We start from the raw sequence: 19,782 nt of genomic DNA on the forward strand, positions 1-19,782 counted from the left end.
AACTTACCATGGCTTGGGGAAGTTTGACGAGAATCCAGTTTTGATAAAACAATTGTTTTTTTTCCTCCCCAAGTGACTATACATTTAAATAGCTAAAACATCTGTTCAGCAACATAGTAAAACATGTATACTCGGAACGCTTGAGAGAAGAGCCTGCCAAACAATCAGTTGAGAGGGACTTTGCTGAGGGGGAGCACCAAGATAAAGCAACCACTGTTTGTTTTGTCTAGTCAGGGGGAAAGCCAAGGCAACCAATATTTTTGGTTTTACAAATTTCATTGTGAAGAATTATTTGAGAAAGGGTGGCAAGGGGAGATTCCCTGACGGGAATTTTTTAAGCTGTCCATTAGAAGTGCAAGAGAGCCTTGGATGTCAACACCTAACAGACTCTTGAGACCAGCTACTAAACCACGAAAAGTGACTTTCTTCTCCAGTGTTCTTTCCGGCCCTTCTGATGGAAGCAGAAACAGGGACCAGCGTTGAGACTAGAAAGACAGCCAACAGGGGCACTCGGATTGCCCTGGGTGTGTTCATCGGTGGCACCCTGGTTCTGGGCACGATCCTCTTTCTAGGTAAGTGGAACACTGGAGGCCAGGGGAACTGGGCATGTGCGAGAAGTTTCCTTGTGCTTTATTCTAGCAAAACTTGGCATAATGCGGGCATGTGGCTATTTGCTTGTGTTAGTAGGTGGTGCCTCTTTAGTTTCTATCAAAGGTGCAAATGAAAAAGAAGGTTTTTCATTAGGAAGCTAACTAAATAAATACACCCAAGTTCCAAATGTATAGTCCAGAAGGCAAAATGGGTCTGTGCTTCAAGTGGCTAGAGGATTCGATTACACTGGGCAGAAAACTGTTTAGCAAAATGAGTGTTTATAAATTCAGACTCAGACACTTTCATTTATTTGGGGAGGAAAGACTTTATCTTACGATCAAAACTGTGGTGGAATTTCTTTCCATTTGACTTTTGTTAATGTTTGCCTGAACAAATCACGAAATTTAATTTACAAGATCAAAATCAATCCTTCAAATTGAACCTTTGCTGGTATTCTTCAATTCCTTTCTAATCCAGGGACTCTGGTAAGATGCAATTTTAACTCTGCCTTTCTATTATATTTAGGAATTATTATGAAGGAAAACAGAGGTTTTCCTCTTAAGATTTGAAGGATATTACGATTCAATTATTTTAATAACTCTTTGTTAGAATGATGTACCCAGAGAGTATATATGATGATAAAGGTGTATTCCTACAAAAAAGAATCAAATATCTTGGAAAGGGGTGAGGAATGTTCTAAAATGCTAAGCTTTCTGAACTCTTTTTGTTTTTCTCATATAACCCACAATACTTGATTCACTTGAACATCATCTAGGAACAAGCCCTATGCTTAGGAGATTCTAGGTGCAGTTTGAAATGTAGCAACCCTGGAAACATTCCTTGGCATAGACCGGATGCAGGAAGCCATGTTTGTTTTGGCAAGGGAAAACCAGGAATTAAACTTTTAAAAGAGTTAGGGTTGTGTGGTCGAAAACTCTGCTAAAATGAGGAAACCATCTTTCCATGTTTTCTGTGGCTGAAGATTTAGGAAATTGTTTGGGCTTATTACTTTCTGGTAAAGCTAAACCTCCTACTCCGGCAACTGTGGCTCTTGAAAAGTGTTGTGAGATTTCTCAGCACTTGGTTTAGATAAGTGTCCTCTGCTGAAATTCAAAACTGGAGGAAAAATTCTATGGGCTTACCAAAAGATGACATATTAGGTGGGCAGTGACTACAAGGTGAGGTTTTTACAAATACTTCCAAACTTAAAAAAAAAAAATACAAATACTCCCAAACTTAAAATCCAAATGATTACTGTTTATGTAAAAATATGTGCTCTTTTTAATGAGTACCACTGCCTGAAACTTGAAATTCTGAGTCTGTGGCATACTAGTTGGAAGATTGTCCCTGGCAGCAAATCTTTGTTCTTTGGGACAAATTGATTCTTTAGAAACAATGCTAATGTTTTTAGACCAAAGTAAAATTCATTGACGCAGGCTATGCTATTATGGATAAGGAGGCTTGCATGAAAAGAAAATAGAACTTCTGTCAGGTGTGCCCAGTCACTTGGCTCTCACCTTGACTCTCTAAGAGGAACTCTGAAGATGGTAGAGAATAAGAACAAACTAAGGGTGTGGTCTGTTTACATCTTCACTTCTCAAAGTGTGGTCCGTAGACCAGCAATATCAGCATCACTAGGGACCTTGAGCTCCCTCCTCCCCCATACCTGCTGATTGACAATCTGCATTTTCACAAGATCCCCAGGGGATTCATTGGTAAATACAAGTTTGAGAAGCTTCTGTGACCACAGCCATTTGAATGTACACATTCAGGGAGACTTATTGTTGTTAAATATTTCTGCCCCATTTCAGACTCACTGGCTCTCTGCCCCCTCACAGGCTCTATCACTCCCCTCCACCCTGCACCTGGCAAAATCTTTGAAATTCTCCAGGGACCCTGCCAGGCAATGCTCTTCTAGTTACAGTTATTGCTTCTTTAAGGCCCTTCCCAGTTGGCTTTGCCCCCATCCAAATTCAGTCTTCAGTCACATGTCTATAATTTCTAGCATCCTTTCTTACCTCTTCTTTGTATCGGAAGCTGGTCTAGAACAATCTTTGTCTGAAACTTTAGTGCTGGCCTGGTGAGGTGGTTCACTCCTGTAATCCTAGCACTTTGGGAGGCCAAGGTGGGTGGATGGCCTGAGCTCAGGCGTTCGAGACCAGCCTGAGCAAGATCTCGACTCCATCTCTACTAAAAATAAAACAATTAGCCGGGTGTTATGGCAGGTGCCTGTAGTCCCAGCTACCTGGGAGGCTGAGGCAAGAGGAATGAGCCCAAAGCATTGAGGTTGCTGTGAGCTATGACAACCACAGCAGTCTACCCAGGGTGACAGAGTGAGACTCTGTCTGAAAAAAAAAAAAGAAGAAACTTTAGTGCTTTTACAGTAAGAGAGAGTGCCAGGGGCCTTGTGGTGGTTTCAGAGAACTGCCCTTTCTTCTTCTCCTTCCCCTCCCCTTTTTCCCTACAATCTGTTTCTCAGATGCAGTGGCCAGCAAACTTTTCCTGTCAAGGGCTCCATAGCAAATATTTTCAGCTCTGTAGGCCATACGGCCTCTGTTACAGCTACTTAATTCTCTCATAGCCGAAAGCAGCCATGGACAATATGTACGCAAATGCGCATGGCTGGGTGCCAAGAAAGTCTCATTTATGGAGTCTGCAATTTGAATTTTATATAATTTTCACGCGTCATGAAATATGATCTTTCTTTTGATTTCTCTCAATCATTAAAAATTGTGAAAGCCACAGAAACCAGCAGTGGACTGGATTGGCTTGTACATTCTGATGGCATTTCCACTATGGTTATAGAGAAATTGCAAATGAGAAATCAAACTGCTATTTAAGTGTTTTCAAGCTCCTTAAAAAACAGTAACAGTAAACAGTAACATTTTAATTTTTATATTAAAAATATGTTTATTGTCTCCATTTTATTCACTTACACCTTCATATTACCTGGGTTTTTTGAGCCTTATTTATTTGTAGGATCGTAAAATAAACCCCCATGGATCCAATGCTCTTCTTTGAAGGGTTAGGTCTTCCTTTTACTCATTATTGGATAAAGATCTTTGGTTTTAGTTCTGCTCCCTTAGAAGTTTTGGGTCAAGAATTATTTTTCATGAAAGGAATCTATCTTTAACCATTTCATTAGCTTTAAAAAGTAAGGTTGGGATCAAGAAGGTATTCTCTAGAATGATAGAAATATTATTGTTTACAATAAAGTTCATTTTTCCATTATAAAAACCAACACATGCTCATTAAAGAACATTTGGTCAACATGTGGTTCCATCACTCAAGTGTATTGGAATATTCCACCCTAATCTTTCTGCTGCCCATATATATTTTTACTCTTTTTGCTTTTTACAGAAATCAAGCACACCTTTATGGTAAGAAACTTCTTTTATTTTTTACAGTTTTTTTTTAAATTTTTTTTTGGCCAGGGCTGGGTTTGAACCCGCCACCTCCGGCATATGGGGCCAGTGCCCTACTCCTTTGAGCCACAGGTGCCGCCCATGGTAAGAAACTTCTTTTCTTAAAAATAGGCCTGAGCTGTTCTGAAGGCAGTTTTCTTGAATCTTTAATGGATCACAGGTAAAAGTCTGTTTGGAAGATGACAGCTGGGAAAACAACAAAGAAAACGTAGGCTTCTCTTAGAATTTGGGTTGATAGATAGTAACAATTGCCATGCTGGGAAATGAGCTACAAATTTTCCATCTCTAGAAGAAATATAGGTATTGTCACAATTTATGATGCTGCCATGGAGGGCCTTAGGCACCATCATGCCCAACCATCCATCTCCCCAAATGATTCCTTGTTTCTGCCCACAGAGAACAGCAAGAATGAATTCTCCAGAACTTCCTCAGCTACCAAAAATCGTTTTGAAATCTTAAACTCACATCTGCTAATGCCCAGGTGCTACCTGGAGTTGACAAATGGGGCTCCCTTCTCTACTTCTTCAGAAATCCACTTATTAATAGATAATGATGCCGGCCCGACAGATGGGGGAAATTAAGCTATTGGTGGAAAGCTATTTTAATTTGGGAGGGTTTTTATTATTATTATTATTTTCGAATTAGCTGGAAGCTTTGTCCACAAAGCTGCATATGCCTGGAAGCTAGGGTGGAAGGAGGGTTTGTGGGGTCCGGGGAAGACATGGCTCCTTTGCTAGAAGATTGAGTTCTATATGCATATTATTTGCTCCTACCCACTTTTTTAGTCCATATCTGAATGGATGGTTTAGATAAGATCGAGAGCTCTGAAGGCCCACACATTAGCTAGCTTTCTTCATCTACTTTGATTTGCTCCAGATGACATAGTTTAAAAGTTTTAATTTTCCCATCTTTAGGATGTGGATGTAGTTATAATTATAAAGAGTGAAAGTATAAAGTTGAAACCACAGGTGATTAGAGATAGAAAAGACTTATCTCACCCCGTGGTTCTCAGCCTTGAGTGTGGGTCAGAATCACCTGGAGCTGGGCCCCAAGCCCAGAGTGTCTGAGTCAGAAGGTCTGCAGTGGGTTTGACAATTTGCATCTCTAATTAGCTTCCAGGTGCTGCTGCTGCTGCCAGTCCGGAGACTATACTCTTAGGAGCACTGATAGAGCACCCACTCACTCATTGGCCTTCCATACAAGAGAACTGAGTTTCAGAGCAAATCAAGAGAGTACCTGGGTTACGTAGCCAGTGACTAGAGTCTGGTTCTGTGATGTTAAGCCAATTTTTTTTTTCTTTTTGAGACAGAGTTTCACTTTGTTGCCCTGGTTAGAGTGCTGTGATGTCATAGCTCACAGCAACCTCAAACTCTTGGGCTCAAATGATCTTCTTGCCTCAGCCTCCCATGTAGCTGGCTCCTGCCACAGCACCTGGCTATTTTTAGAAATCTGGTCTCGCTCTTGTCCAGGCTGGTCTTGAACTCCTGAGCTCAAGCAATCCACCTGCCCTGGCCTCCCAGAGTGCTAGGATTATAGGTGTGAACCACCACACCCAGACTTTTTTTTAAAACTGAGACAGGGTCTTGCTTTGTTGTCCAGGCTAGCGTGCATTGGCATGATCATAGCTGACTGTGACCTTGAACTTCTGAGCTCAGCTTCCCAAGTAGCTAGGACTACAGGTGCCCAGCACAATGCCTGGCAAATTTTTCTGTTTTTAGTAGATGTGGTGCGGGGGGTCACCCTGTTGTTCAGGCTGGTCTTGAACTTCTGGCCTCAAGCAATTTTCCTGCCTTGGCTTCCTGAAGAGTTGAGGTTACAGGTGTGAGCCTGGCTCCAAATGGGTTCTTGACTTCTGCATCGACACAGAAGGATGAACTGATACCTGATGTCTTGCACGTGTGCCCTGAGGGTGGTTTACCCGCTGGTGGTCTGCGACAAGCTAGTCATTTATTTTGGTCGTTTTTTTTTTCCCCCAGTGAGTCAAGGTCTCCTAAGTCTCCAAGCTAAACAGGAGTACTGCCTGAAGCCAGAATGCATCGAAGCTGGTAAGTCAGTTTTCCATCCTGTGTCAAGTTATAATTATAGTACCTTGGGGAGTGGAAGAGAAACCAGGTGGTATTTTTAGTCTTTTGTTTGCTTGAGGTTTACCAAGTACAAAATGCAATTTTGAAGAAATTTTAAGTTTACTTTCAAGTTTTGGTGTGAAATAGTGGAGCTTAGGTTTCCTGTTTTCTTGTTGCTTGCAAAAAACAGCTGTGCGGTATTCCAGACATCATTATAAGGGAATCAGGAAGGGGCTTGGGAGGCTCAGTGGCCTGTCTTAAGATCCGCAGGCAGAGACCATCTGCTTGCTGATGGTGCGGCTGGCTCTGGATGCCTATTGATCTTAAGCAGTCTTTGCGTATCTTCTGCTCAGTGGGCCTGGCTGGCCTGCATCGAAGCAGGGTCCTTGGTAAACCTATGCTTCCCTGCAAATCCCTCTGGATCCTTCTATTCCACATTGTGAGTCAAACTTCTCTTGAGCTTACCGGGCTGTAGCCGTGAGTGCCCCAAAATGAGGATGAGTGCTTGAAGTTGCCTCAGGTTTGCCACCGTGTTTTGTTCTACTGTATCTATGGCTGGAGTCACCCCAAAAGCAGCGGCAGTGGAGTTCTCATGAGGGAGTGCCCCAAACTGTCCCAAGATGGGGCCAGTTGGGATTCCAAAGGGAGAAGCTTTAAGTGGCAGGGTGATCAGTCGAAAGCATCTGTTAGGGGAACATTTGTAGAGTGCTGTGGCATACCCTCACGGGGGCCAGCGAAAGAAGAGGGGTGCTCTACCTCTGCAGCCAGGGACTCAACACATGGAGTCTATGTGAGGGTTTAAGGAATTTGGGTCGGGCCCATTTCTTTCAGTATTTTTGGCAACAAACCTAGGTATCTTTATCAGTTCCTGGGAATGTTTAAGGCCTGGGTTTGGGTTCAAGCCTGCTGGTGAAAACCTGCACCTGGCTGGTCACAGAGAAGTTAAAGCCTTCTGTGATTTTCGGTCAGGACATAGAGGGAAGGGGGGGGGGCATTGGGAGACCCCACGCATAGCTATCCCCACCCCTGAATCAGTGTTAGTGCTCAGATATCTAGAAGCTGGATTCTGGCTCCCACCTCCACTCTTTAAGTGGGCAGAGACGCTGGTGCATTTTCCAAAGAGAAAGTCCAGGACACGTTAAGCATGTGGTACTTTCACTTTTCTCTTGACCTTAAGAGAAGAGATTAATGAACAAATTCACCAAATATTTGCGCAGGCCAGGCACTGAGCCTGGTATGGGAAGACAGACAATAATCACACAAGGCAATCGATGCCCAAGAAAAATATCCAGCTAGGTTTGGTGGCATGCTTCTTGTAGTCCCAGCTCCTCAGGAGGCTGATGCATAAGGATCACTTGAGCCCAGCCTGGGCAATTTGGGGAGATCCTGTCTTTAAAAAGAAATAAGGAAATAAAGACAAAAAGCAGCCAGTGGTACATGCTATGTAGAAAATTCAAATATTCATATAGAATAATGTGGTAGCAAGTGATAGGATGGCTAGATGGAAAAGTCTGAGGACATGGCCTTGAAGGTGACCCTGAATGATGAGCAGGGAACTGTTGTGTGAAGATTGAGGCAAAGGGTTGCCAGGTCGGGGGGACAGGTGGGGCCAAAGGTCCCAGAGAAAGAGCTTAGAGGTCTTGATGAATGGGAGGGGCTAGAGGGGTGAGACGCAGAATGCAGGTGATGGGGTGTGGGCTCAGCTGCCAGTAAGTTTGGGTTTTCCTTAAGTGTGCTCAAAAGCTTCTGGTGCATTTTAAGAGGTATACCATCTTCTGAGCATTTACAAATATCTCTCTGTGGAGAGCTCTGTTAGAGGGAGTCTTTCTGGGTGGAAGAGACATCACAGGGAGCAAGAATGCAAGAAGGTGGCTCAGGCAGGAGACTTAGTAAATCAGGTGAGAGGTAATGTCTTGAATTCAAGATATGAGGAGGGACAGTGTGTAGGGGGTTTAGAAGGTAGAGCGCCTGCTGAAGGATTCCATATGGGCTGTGAACAAAAACACAGGGTGTTTTGAGGGTGATGAGTAGATGGGGTGGTGGTGTTTACTGAGATAGGAAAGACTTAGGTGAAAGAGCTTATAAACTCCAAAGGTAATGGGTTACATAATTATGCTTAATTGGAGTTCTTTTTTGTTTCATTCTTAAGTGATCAATATATATTTTTATCCAGGTAATGTGTTAAGTGACTTACACACATCATCTCATAAAACCTTCATAAGACCCACATGAGGGTGATGCTATCAGCACTCCTTCCTTCCTTCCTTCCTTCCTTCCTTCCTTCCTTCCTTCCTTCCTTCTTTCCCTTCTTTCCCTTTCCTTTCCTGTTCCTTTCCTTTCCCTTTCCCTTCCCTTTCCTTTCATTTCCCTTTCCCTTTCCCTTTTCCTCTCCCTTTCCTCTCCCTTTCCTTTCATTTTCCTCTCCCTTTCCTTTCCTCTCCCTTTCCTCTCCCTTTCCTTTCCTTTCCCTTTCCCTTTCCCTTTCCTTTCCTTTCATTTTCCTCTCCCTTTCCTCTCCCTTTCCTTTCCTTTCCCTTTCCTTTCATTTTCCTCTCCCTTTCCTCTCCCTTTCCTTTCCTTTCCCTTTCCCTTTCCTTTCCCTTCCCTTTCATTTTCCTCTCCCTTTCCTCTCCCTTTCCTTTCCTTTCCCTTTCCCTTTCCTTTCCCTTTCCTTTCATTTTCCTCTCCCTTTCCTCTCCCTTTCCTTTCCTTTCCCTTTCCTTTCATTTTCCTCTCCCTTTCCTCTCCCTTTCCTCTCCCTTTCCTTTCCTTTCCCTTTCCTTTCCCTTTCCTTTCATTTTCCTCTCCCTTTCCTCTCCCTTTCCTTTCCCTTTCCCTTTCCCTTTCCTTTCCCTTTCCTTTCATTTTCCTCTCCCTTTCCTCTCCCTTTCCTTTCCTTTCCCTTTCCCTTTCCTTTCCCTTTCCTTTCATTTTCCTCTCCCTTTCCTTTCCTTTCCTTTCCCTTTCCCTTTCCTTTCCCTTTCCTTTCATTTTCCTCTCCCTTTCCTCTCCCTTTCCTTTCCTTTCCTTTCCCTTTCCTTTCATTTTCCTCTCCCTTTCCTCTCCCTTTCCTTTCCTTTCCTTTCCCTTTCCTTTCATTTTCCTCTCCCTTTCCTCTCCCTTTCCTTTCCTTTCCTTTCCTTTCCCTTTCCCTTTCCTTTCCCTTTCCTTTCATTTTCCTCTCCCTTTCCTTTCCTTTCCCTTTCCTTTCATTTTCCTCTCCCTTTCCTCTCCCTTTCCTTTCCCTTTCCTTTCATTTTCCTCTCCCTTTCCTCTCCCTTTCCTCTCCCTTTCCTTTCCTTTCCTCTCCCTTTCCTTTCCTTTCCTCTCCCTTTCCTTTCATTTTCCTCTCCCTTTCCTCTCCCTTTCCTTTCCTTTCCTTTCCCTTTCCCTTTCCTTTCCCTTTCCTTTCATTTTCCTCTCCCTTTCCTCTCCCTTTCCTTTCCTTTCATTTTCCTCTCCCTTTCCTCTCCCTTTCCTTTCCTTTCCCTTTCCTTTCATTTTCCTCTCCCTTTCCTCTCCCTTTCCTCTCCCTTTCCTCTCCCTTTCCTCTCCCTTTTCCTCTCCCTTTCCTCTCCCTTTTCCTCTCCCTTTCCTCTCCCTTTCCTTTCATTTTCCTCTCCCTCTCCCTTTTCCTCTCCCTTTTCCTCTCCCTTTTCCTCTCCCTTTTCCTCTCCCTTTTCCTCTCCCTTTTCCTCTCCCTTTCCTTTCCTTTCCTTTTCTTTCCAGTTTTTGGCCGGGGCCAAGTTTGAACCCGCCACACTGGGCACATGGGTCTGGCACCCTACTCCTTGAGCCACTCCCAGCACTCCCAATTTCATATGAGGCAACATAGGCTTCTAGAGGCTAAATAACTGCCCAGGGACATGCCCTGAGGTAGCAGCAGAGCTGGGCTTCATGTGTACATGTGGCTCCTGTCTTCCCTTGTGGCTGTGCTAGGCAACTGTCTTTGGCCCTGACCCTTTGTTCTTTTTTCATAATACTAGACCTACTAGAGTCTGGTGGCTAGACAACCATTTTAACTTCTTGATACCATGCCTGGAAGGGTGATCCTCTTCTGGAATGATCTGGGAACTCCCGATCCCTTTCCTGTGCCCAGCTTAAACAGCTGACCTGGGGTTTTCTCCAGTGGAGACTTGATGTCAGCTGAGACTGTCAGGACAACTTTTAGACTTCATGTCCCCTGCTGCTTTTGCTGTAGTAGAGGTGTGAAATTGACATTTCTGAGCTCATAAATTTTCAGTTTGACTTTAGACAACTTTTTGTATGGAAGGCCACTTGTTTTGTAAGTTTTATTTCTTTATTATGAATCTAGCAATGTAAGAGTAAAACTTACAGACTGACATTTGATGAAGTCACCTTCTGCCAGTCTATATGTTTTGCCTTGCTATCCTGTTTTTAATTTTCACATTGGTGAATGGCTTTCTAATGTTGGAAAAAAATATTGATTTTGCTGTTTCTGTGGTGAAAGGCTCACCAAGGATACAGTCGTCTTTAGCATAATAAGAACTTCAGTGTGCCCAGAGGTCTGCAGAGCAGCTGTTGAGTACACATGGCAGGGGAACTGTGGCCAAGGCAGGGCCTTAAACTAGAGGCCATGCATGTGTGGGCACATATGGTCAAAAGTTTGGAAGAGGAAAGTGTTTGGTTGCCTTCTGGGCCATTTCTGAACAGGTGCCAACCATTCTGAGATGCATCCTCTCCATGACTCTCCTTTCTTCCTCTTGTTCATGCTTCTTCTCCTAATCCAGCGGTTCTCAACCTGTGGGTCGTGATCCCTTTGGGGGGAGTTTGTAACAATGCAAATACATCCTGCATATCAGATATTTACATTACGATTCATAACAGTAGCAAAATTACAGTATGAAGGAGCAACGAAAATAATTGTATGGTTGGGGGTCACCACAATATGAGGAACTGTATTAAAGGGTCACAGCATTAGGAAGGTTGAGAACCACTGTCCTAATCCCTCTTGCAAAATAAGAGCTGTAGAAAGAATGCAAAGAACCAAGAAAAGGGTGTGCTAATGATAGTAAATAAGACCAGACAGCTGATGTGGGTTTGAAGCATGATCTGGCTGTTTGCAAGCTCCATGATCCGGGGCTAAATACATAACCACCCTAAGCCTCACTTTCACCATCTGTAAAATGGGAATAACAGTTTTTAGTAATCATACTAGTTGTGAGAATAGAAGAAAATAGTAATGGTGGCAGCGGTAAATCAGGTTCATAATGCTCGCCCCTTAATCCCAAACCCAGAAAGCATTTCAACTCTTAGACCTCAGTTCCTTTGATGGCAAAACCTGATCTTAACTCACGTGAAGCTGGTGGGTTTTTTTTCTTTTTGTTTTGAGACAAAGTCTCACTTAGTTGCCTTGAGTAGAGTGCCATGATGTCATAGCTCACAGCAACCTCAAACTCTTGGACTCAAGTGATTCTCTTGTCTCAACCTCCTGAGTAGCTGGGACTATAGGTGCCCTCTACAATGCCCATCTAGTTTTAGAGATGGGGTCTTATTCTTGCTCAGGCTGGTCTTGAACTCCTGAGCTCAGGCAATCCATCCACTTTAGCCTCCCAGAGTGCTAGGTTTATAGGTATGAGCCACCACACTTGGCCTTTGAGGCTGTTTTTTTTTTTTTTTTTGGTTTTTTTGGCCGGGGTTGGGTTTGAACCTGCCACCTCTGGCATATGGGACCAGCGCCCTACTCCTTGAGCCACAGGCGCCACCCGAGGCTGTTTTATACTTTAGTTATACCACTTATGAGAATAGGAGGTTGGACAATTAAGTTCACAAACTCCTCCCAGAAAAAGTGCTACATACCTACTGATTATTATTATGGTCACCTTCAAAGTACTCCTCTTGGGAAGCTCTGCGCAATGTCAGTGCCTAGTCTACCCTTCAAATCAATTTTAGAACTCTTTTTTGGAATGGCCATCACAGCCATTGTCCTATGAGGTCTAACAATTCAGTTCGTGAACTCATCCTAGAAAAAGTGCTACATACCTCATTACTGACTATCACTACAGTCACTTTCCAGGTACTCCCCCTGAGGGAAACTATGTATCTAGTTTATTCTTCAAAGCACTTTTTCTCGAATAAGTTCAAGAACTTGTCAGATCTATGATGACAGCTCTGATGGCCATTCGAGTAAAAAACTTCCAAAATTGCTTTGAAGGGTGGACTAGGTGCTATCATCAGTGCAAAGCTTCCCAAAGGGAGTACTTTGAAGGTGACCATAGTGATACGCAGCAATGAGGGATGTAGCACTTCGCGTGAGTTCACTAACTTATTCGTGCAACCTGGTATGCATATGTTGCCCTGTAGAAACGTTAACGCACTTGCTTCAGGGGAGTAAGTTGCTCCCCTGACATTGCTGAGGTATACACGTATAACCCGTGGTTATATGCAATGTGTTTCTTTACCATCATCTGAAAACCTATAAGCTCTGAAACATAGCTAGTCTCAGAGTTTCAGATAAGTGATTGTGGACTTGTAATAGCAATTGTTTACATATACAGCTCCCAGGTTTAGCTACAGACATGCAAACATTCAGGATGCTTGGTTGCATTTGAATTGCAGATGTATAATAACTACTTTCTTTTGGTATACATATGTGCCATGCAACACTTGGTAAATACTTATTCTAAAAAGTAGTTGTTTATCAGAAATTCAAATTTCACTAGACATTCTGTATTTTATCAGGCAACCATGTTTATATGGCAATGTGGCCAAAACTATTCTAAGTACTTTACCTATGTATTTAATCATTTATTTTACACGATGACCCTCTGGGGTGCTATTTTTATTCCCATTTTACAGGTGAGAGGACTAAGACAAGGAGGTTAAAAAACCTAAGTTTCTTAGTTTTGTATGGTGTTTGTCCATTTAAACCGAGCTGGTCTGACTCTAGAGTTTGTGACAATGACATATTGTTTGATAACAGTTTAGCATAGTTCCTGGCACAGAAGAAATGCTCAATGTTAGTGATATTATTATTATTATTATTTTGAGACAGTCTCACTTGGTCACCCTTGGTAGAGTGCCATGGCGTCTTAGCTCACAGCAACCTCCAACTCTTGGGCTCAGGTGATCCTCTTGCCTCAGCCTCCCAAGTAGCTGGGACTACAGGTGCCTGCCACAATGCGTGGCTATTTTTTACAGACAGGATCGCATTCTGGCTCAGGCTGGTCTCAAACTCGTGAGCTCAGGCAAGCCAAGTACTGGGATTACAGGCATGAGCCACTGTGCCCGGTCCTTATTTATTATTATTATTGATTTTTAGAGAGATGGGGTCTTACACCATTGCCCAGGCTGTAGTAGTGCGGTGGCACAATCATAGCTCACTGTACCCTCAAACTCTTGGGGTCAAGTGATTCTCCTTCCTCAGCCTCCCGAGTAGCTGGGACTACAGGTACACACCATCGTGCCCTGCTAATTTTTGTTTTTGTAGAGACGGAGGTGTAGTAGGGATGGGTGTGTGTCTCACTTTGTTTTTTGCCTCAAGTGATCCTCCTGCTTTGGCCTCCCAAAGTGCTAAGATTACAAGTGTGAGCCACTGTGGGTGGCTTAATTACTATTATTATTGCTACTACCCTCTCCCTTGAGCTCTGATTAAACCTAAAACTCAGGCTGGTGTAATGGGGAGGATGCTTCCACCTCTCCCACATAAACACGAGCTGGAGACTGCATGCCAATTAACCTTACACACAGCGACTTGGGAGAGCTCGCAGCCTGAGCTTTCACAGGCTTCCTTCATCACCATATTTCTTTTATTAAAACAATACTCTCCGGGTTTTCTCCATGGAGCTGAAGAGGAGGAAAGGAGTTTTGGTGTCTTGACAAGTATGGTCCCTTGCAATTTGAAGTCACAGTTTTCCTGTGGAGAGTGCAGCCCTGTGCCCCGCTGGGTATCGTGAATGATGAATTGGGAGGCGAAGCTAGAATTTTCTCACTCAGTGGGCTCCTTTCCAAATTTAGTGCGAGTGATATATTCCCCAGTTTTTGTGTCAGGGGCAAGGTCAGAGCTGATCTTGCAATTTTTCTAGGTACCTGCAAGAATGTCGAGGAGATGGAGAAGATATTTTTGAGGGGTGGGGGCAGGGGAAGTTTGGGAAGGAGGCCAGAAAACACTGCGCTTTTGTGAATCAAACTGTGTGTGAGGGCTCCCTGTGTGACTGCGGATGCTGTGTGGGACCAAGACCGATGTGAGCCAAGTCCCTGAGTTATCACATGGCAGATTCGTTCTGTGGCTGCACAGAGTAACTAGAAATGAAAACAAAGGGAACATTTTTATGTTTTAGCATATTTATATTAAATATTAATGATATAATAGTAGCAGCAAGTAAAAATGTAATTAGAGACAACCAGATTAGTTCTGGAAAACAAAAATTAAGCCAACTTGAAATTTATCAAACTTTTTTTTTGAGACAGAATCTTACTTGTCGCCCTCCATAGAGTGCTGTGGTGTCACAGCTCATGGCAACCTCAAACACTTGGGCTCAAGAGATTCTCTTGCCTCAGCCTCCCAAGTAGCTGGGACTATAGGCGCTCACCATAATGCCCAGCTATTTTTAGAGACAGGCTGGTCTTGAACATGTCAGCTCAGGCAATCCACCCTCCTCGGCCTCTAAGAGTGCTAGGATTACAGGCACTTTTTTTTTTCTTTTTTGAGACAGAGACAGAGTCTCACTCTGTCTCCCTGGGCAGAGTGTTTTGGTGTCATCATAGTTCACAGCAACCTCAAACTCCTGGCTCAAGTGATCCTCTTGCCTCAGCCTCCCAAGTAGCTGGGACTACAGGTGCCCGCCACGACTCCCTGATAGGTTTTCTATTTTTAGTAGAGACAGGATCTCCCTCTTGCTCAGGCTGCTCTCGAATTCGTCAGCTCAGCAATCCACCAATTTTAGCGTCCTAGAGTGCTAGATGAAATTCATCAAACTTCTAAACCAATGTTTTGCTAGTTTTTGGGGGGAGGGGAGAAGAGGTTCAAAAATGGCAGGAATTTTGGAATTAGGATGTTTATATATTATTCACTTCATTGAGGACAAAAAGCTGTTAGATTTTTTTATAGAAAAGTCTAGGCTAGAGAAATATCTAGCCTTATTTTGAAACTTGGGGGAACAATACATATAACCAAAGTATAAGAGGCGTATCCAAATTTATGCCAGTTGTACTTTTTGGGGGCAATTCATTCATATTTAGCTGAAAACTCATTGGATTTTCATTACTTCAAACAAAAATGTATTCTGGCTTAATAATAAAAGTATAAAAATTGCCCAGAATGTCATCTTTCCAATGTCATTAAAATATTGGCTGCTTTTTCTTTTTAACCAGTTGGTGCATATCTTGGTGCTAACATGGTAGCCAGTAGTTGGATGGCACTTGGGGGAGAGTTGGAGTTCAATATTAGGAATTTTGAAATCATCTCATTTTGTAATGAAAGACTTTCTTTTAAAGCTCATGGGTACATATTTATGCACAAATTTCCTATCTATGGACTATCTTCTGTATGTAATGGTGTATTGATTTATGAAAGAGGAAAAAACTGGTAGATCAGTCTCTTGTGTCTTTGTGTTAACTTACAGAAATACAGAGTTCTGTCCTGGGACCTGGGCCCCTTATTTATAATACCCCATTTTGACCCTCCTCCGCCATGCCTCTACCCTCATCAAGGAGTCTTTGGGGCCAAGATGGTAGGTAGCTCTCTCTTACACACTAGAATTCTCCCAGATGGCTCCTTTCAGGGCCCACATGGGTCCCTTCCATGACTTCATTTCTCTGAGAGCTGCACTAAATGTCAAGGGGCTCAAGAATTCATGCCTGGCCTGTAGGTCTTTATGAAAGTATATTGTAAATATACCTTTAAAATTTTGACATAGATGATATGTGGGCCTCTGTTAGCCTTTGCTGTGAAGCAAACCACCACCTAACCTTAGAGCCCTGAAACAAGAATGCTTTAATATTTGTCATGATTCTATGGGTTTGGGGGACAGTTTCTCGGCTGATATTGCCTAGGCTCATTCATGCAGCTGCATTCATCTGGAGGGTCACCTGGGCTGGAGGTCAGTGATAGCCTCAGTTTCATTTCTGGCACTTGGTGCTAGCGAGGTTCTTTTCCATGTGGCCTCTCATTTTCTAGGAGGCTTCTTTAAGGAGCAGCCTCAGGGTTCCATTCAAAGGGAATTAATAGGGACAGCCCAAGGTCTCTTAAGGCCTAGCTTTGAAACTCACAAGAAGTTACTTCTGTCAGTTTTATTGGTCAAAGCAAGTGACAAGGTCAGCCCAGATTCAAAGCAGTGGAAATAGACTCTACCACTTGCTGGAAAGAGTAGCAAAGTCACTTTGCAGAAGGCAAAGAAGGCCACAGATGTTCAGGATAGTCCTGAAAAAAACAAATAGAATTAATAACCACTCGCTCTGAAAGTAGTCATTTAACACAGTGAAGTTGATTCAGAAAGTTAACTTGAGGGGAAATATAAAAGCCAAGGCTTGGGTACTGGTTGATATCAAATCACTGTTTAATTTGGAAGAGAACAGTACACAACTCAGTGCTTGTCATTAATCCTATGATTTTCTTTTTAAATAGCTGCTGCCATCCTGAGTAAAGTAAATCTGTCTGTGGATCCTTGTGATAATTTCTTCCGGTTCGCTTGTGATGGCTGGATAAACAATAATCCAATTCCTGAAGATATGCCAAGCTATGGGGTTTATCCTTGGCTGAGACATAATGTTGACCTCAAGTTGAAGGGTAAGTTTCTACTGGGGTTGGGTGACACACATTACAGAGAGCACTACTGGATAAGAAAAATGTAGTTTAGGATTTGAAGCATGACTTCTCACTTTTTAACCATATTAAATTCATTTCTAAGAATTTTTTTAAGTGGGAGACTGAAAGGAAATGCTGTAGAATTCTGGTATCCCAGATCTCAAAGCAAGCCTGATGTAGGTTATGTTTGAATCTGATAATGGTAAGTTCTGCTAAAGGATAAATAGCATTTGAATGAGATTGGGAGCAAAGGAATAGGTAATGAAAATTAGGTTCTATCAATATACGTATTTGTCTGCTGTGTTCAGAGTTAACTCCATTTCTTGTTCAATGTGTCCTGGATTTTCATGGCTTACAAAATGTACTTAACACCTCATCATCTTTTGACATCGCTTTTGAGAACTCTGGATGACCTTGTAGTTGTCATATTGTTCCTGTTAACTCCTAAGTTGGCTCGAGGGAGACTCACTTTTCTCCCATTGCTTCTCTAGCAACGACAAGCTCACTCACACATACTCACACGTGTGTACACATACACATAATCACATATGTCATCAAACATATACTCTTCCCCTCCCCAAAAGTTGGAACTATCTGTGACTGGAAGATACTCTGTTTGCATTGAGTCTAACTTCTATGCTGAGCTATTGGAGAAAGCCACTTCAGGAGGGAGGTAGGAAGATTTCAAAGCCAGATAAGGTAATTGTTTTGAGAAGACAAAAATAGTATGTGCTTTTTTTCTCTTTTTGACAACTTTGAGTTGTGCTAGGTAACTTACATTTAGTAACACCCACAAAGAATTTCTGAGATGTTATAAGAATCATCATTTTTCTTTCTTTTCTATTTCCATTTCCCCAAGATTTTAAGTACGTGAGAATTAAACACAGATCACTTATAACAAGTGAAACTCTTGGCAAAATAATTAAGTGGATTTCCATTGTCAATTGGAAGGGAAAATGTGCTTATGTTTCGTAACTAGCTATAAATCACACGGACTTATATTTTCTATTAGGAGACCCAAACTTAGTCTCAGTAAATTATAAATGAGAATTTGCAAATGTGAGGGTTTTCCCCTAACCCACCAGGTGAGATTCCCATACCATAAATAAGACCTTGAAGAGTAGGTTTGCTAATCCTTATTTCCCTGTAGGACATTAATTCATGTTAGTCCTTCATCTACCATTCTTGTCCATTTCCTATTTTCCTTCTCCAGCTTTTCTTCCTTAATAGACAGATGTGTCCATACAATCAGGCACACAGAAATATCACTGAGGGATAAGAAAAGTATAAGATTTCCAGATCTTGTATTTCCTTTTTACATTAATTGTAACCCAAAGATTTCTATCTTCAGGAAATGAAGTAGTTATAATAATTTAAAGAACTTTCCTGGGATATCTTAATATAAAATTTGAAGTCTGTATTATTATACTTAGTTTGAAGAGGATACTGTATAGGGGCTCCTTCAAAATTCATAAGAAATGTGAGTAAATTGTTCAGCACAGAGGTTTTTGTTTGCTGGCTTCCTTTTAAAGGTGAAAAATTTCATTTCCGAGTTCAGTTGAGAAAATAAAAAAGAGGAAAAAGTAGAAAGAAAGCTTCTCACAAATCTACCTTTAGAAATAACTGCCTGGGCGGTGCTCGTAGCTCAGTGGGTAGGGCGCCGGCCACATACACCCAGACGGGCGGGTTCTAAACTGGCCCGGGCCTGCTAAACAGTGACAACTGCAACAAAAAAATAGCCAGGCATTGTGGCGGGTGCCTGTAGTCCCAACTATTTGGGAGGCTAAGGCAAGAGAACTGCTTGAGCCCAAGAGTTTGAGGTTGCTGTGAACTGTGATGCCATGACACTCTACTGGGGGCGACATAGTGAGACTGTCTCTATTTCCTTATAGGTTTTTTTCCCATGTATAGGACCATATGCATAACCTCATTTGCATACTCCTATATTTAAAAACTTAGGTTACAGAGTAGTGTGCATAATATCAGCTATTTTGAAAAACTACATTTCTTACAGACCTGGATTATGTTACTAGACAACTTATTATAGATAACGTTGTAATATCTTTGTACACATCTTCATGCCCTTATCTAAATGTATCCTCAGGATAAAATCTCAGAAATGGAATCATTGGGTTGAAAAAGTACTCAGCATTTAATTTTTGCTGCACATAGCAAAATTGCCCTGTAGCAAGTTTGTTTCTAAGTCTTTATATATATTTTTGCTGTTTTAAATGTTAACTTTTGTCTATCGACTGTTTTCTGGGGGTATAAAGTAGGGATCAGCAAACTATGGCCAGTGGGCTGAATCCAACCCACTGCCTGTTTTTGTAAATAAAGTATTACTGGAACACAGATGCGTCCATTCATTTATGCATATCAATGGCTGCTTTCATGCTCCAATGGTGGAGATACATAGTTGCTCTGGAGAATGTATGGCCAAAACATTTACTCTCTGATCTTTATGGGCAAAGTTTGCCAACCCTTGATGCCTGGTGTAAATGAAGCTTTGATGTATCTATATTTGATCTGATTAGAACTGTCTTATTCATTAATAGGTTTTTGGTGGCTTCTTTGGGATTTTTAAGATAGTTAATCATAAAGTTAAGAAGTAACAGAACAATGGTGAATAATAACAATGATAATGGCTGTGATTTTATTTTTTAGCCTGAGTGGTAATGCCTGTAGTATTTCTCCTGTAAATACATACATTTTTGAGGGCGACACTCGTGGCTCAGTGGGTGGGGCGCTGGCCACGTGCACCGAGGCTGGCGGGTTCAAACCCAGCCTGGGCCAGCTAAAAAACAAAACAACAATGACAACTGCAACAACAACAACAACAACAAAATACGTACTTTTTTGTTTCTGATAGTTATTCTTTATTGTGTTCCTAGTTTGCAAAAAGGCATTGTTCAAGAAAAATGCCTCTTTGCCATTTATC

General features: G+C 42.2%; 1 protein-coding gene across 1 annotated transcript in view; it reads left to right on the plus strand.

Annotated features, from left to right (window-relative positions):
- Positions 1-347: 347 nt before the first annotated feature.
- Positions 348-19,782, plus strand: part of PHEX (phosphate regulating endopeptidase X-linked) — a 229,997-nt gene continuing 210,562 nt past the window's right edge. Inside the window, exons 1-3 of the mRNA XM_053579715.1 lie at positions 348-572; positions 5,993-6,061; positions 16,665-16,826. Coding sequence (XP_053435690.1) covers positions 455-572; positions 5,993-6,061; positions 16,665-16,826 — 349 coding nt within the window. The 5' untranslated portion in view covers positions 348-454. The remainder of the gene's footprint in view (positions 573-5,992; positions 6,062-16,664; positions 16,827-19,782) is intronic.

Source organism: Nycticebus coucang, chromosome X, assembly GCF_027406575.1.
Source record: "Nycticebus coucang isolate mNycCou1 chromosome X, mNycCou1.pri, whole genome shotgun sequence".
Taxonomy (NCBI): Eukaryota; Metazoa; Chordata; class Mammalia; order Primates; family Lorisidae; genus Nycticebus; species Nycticebus coucang.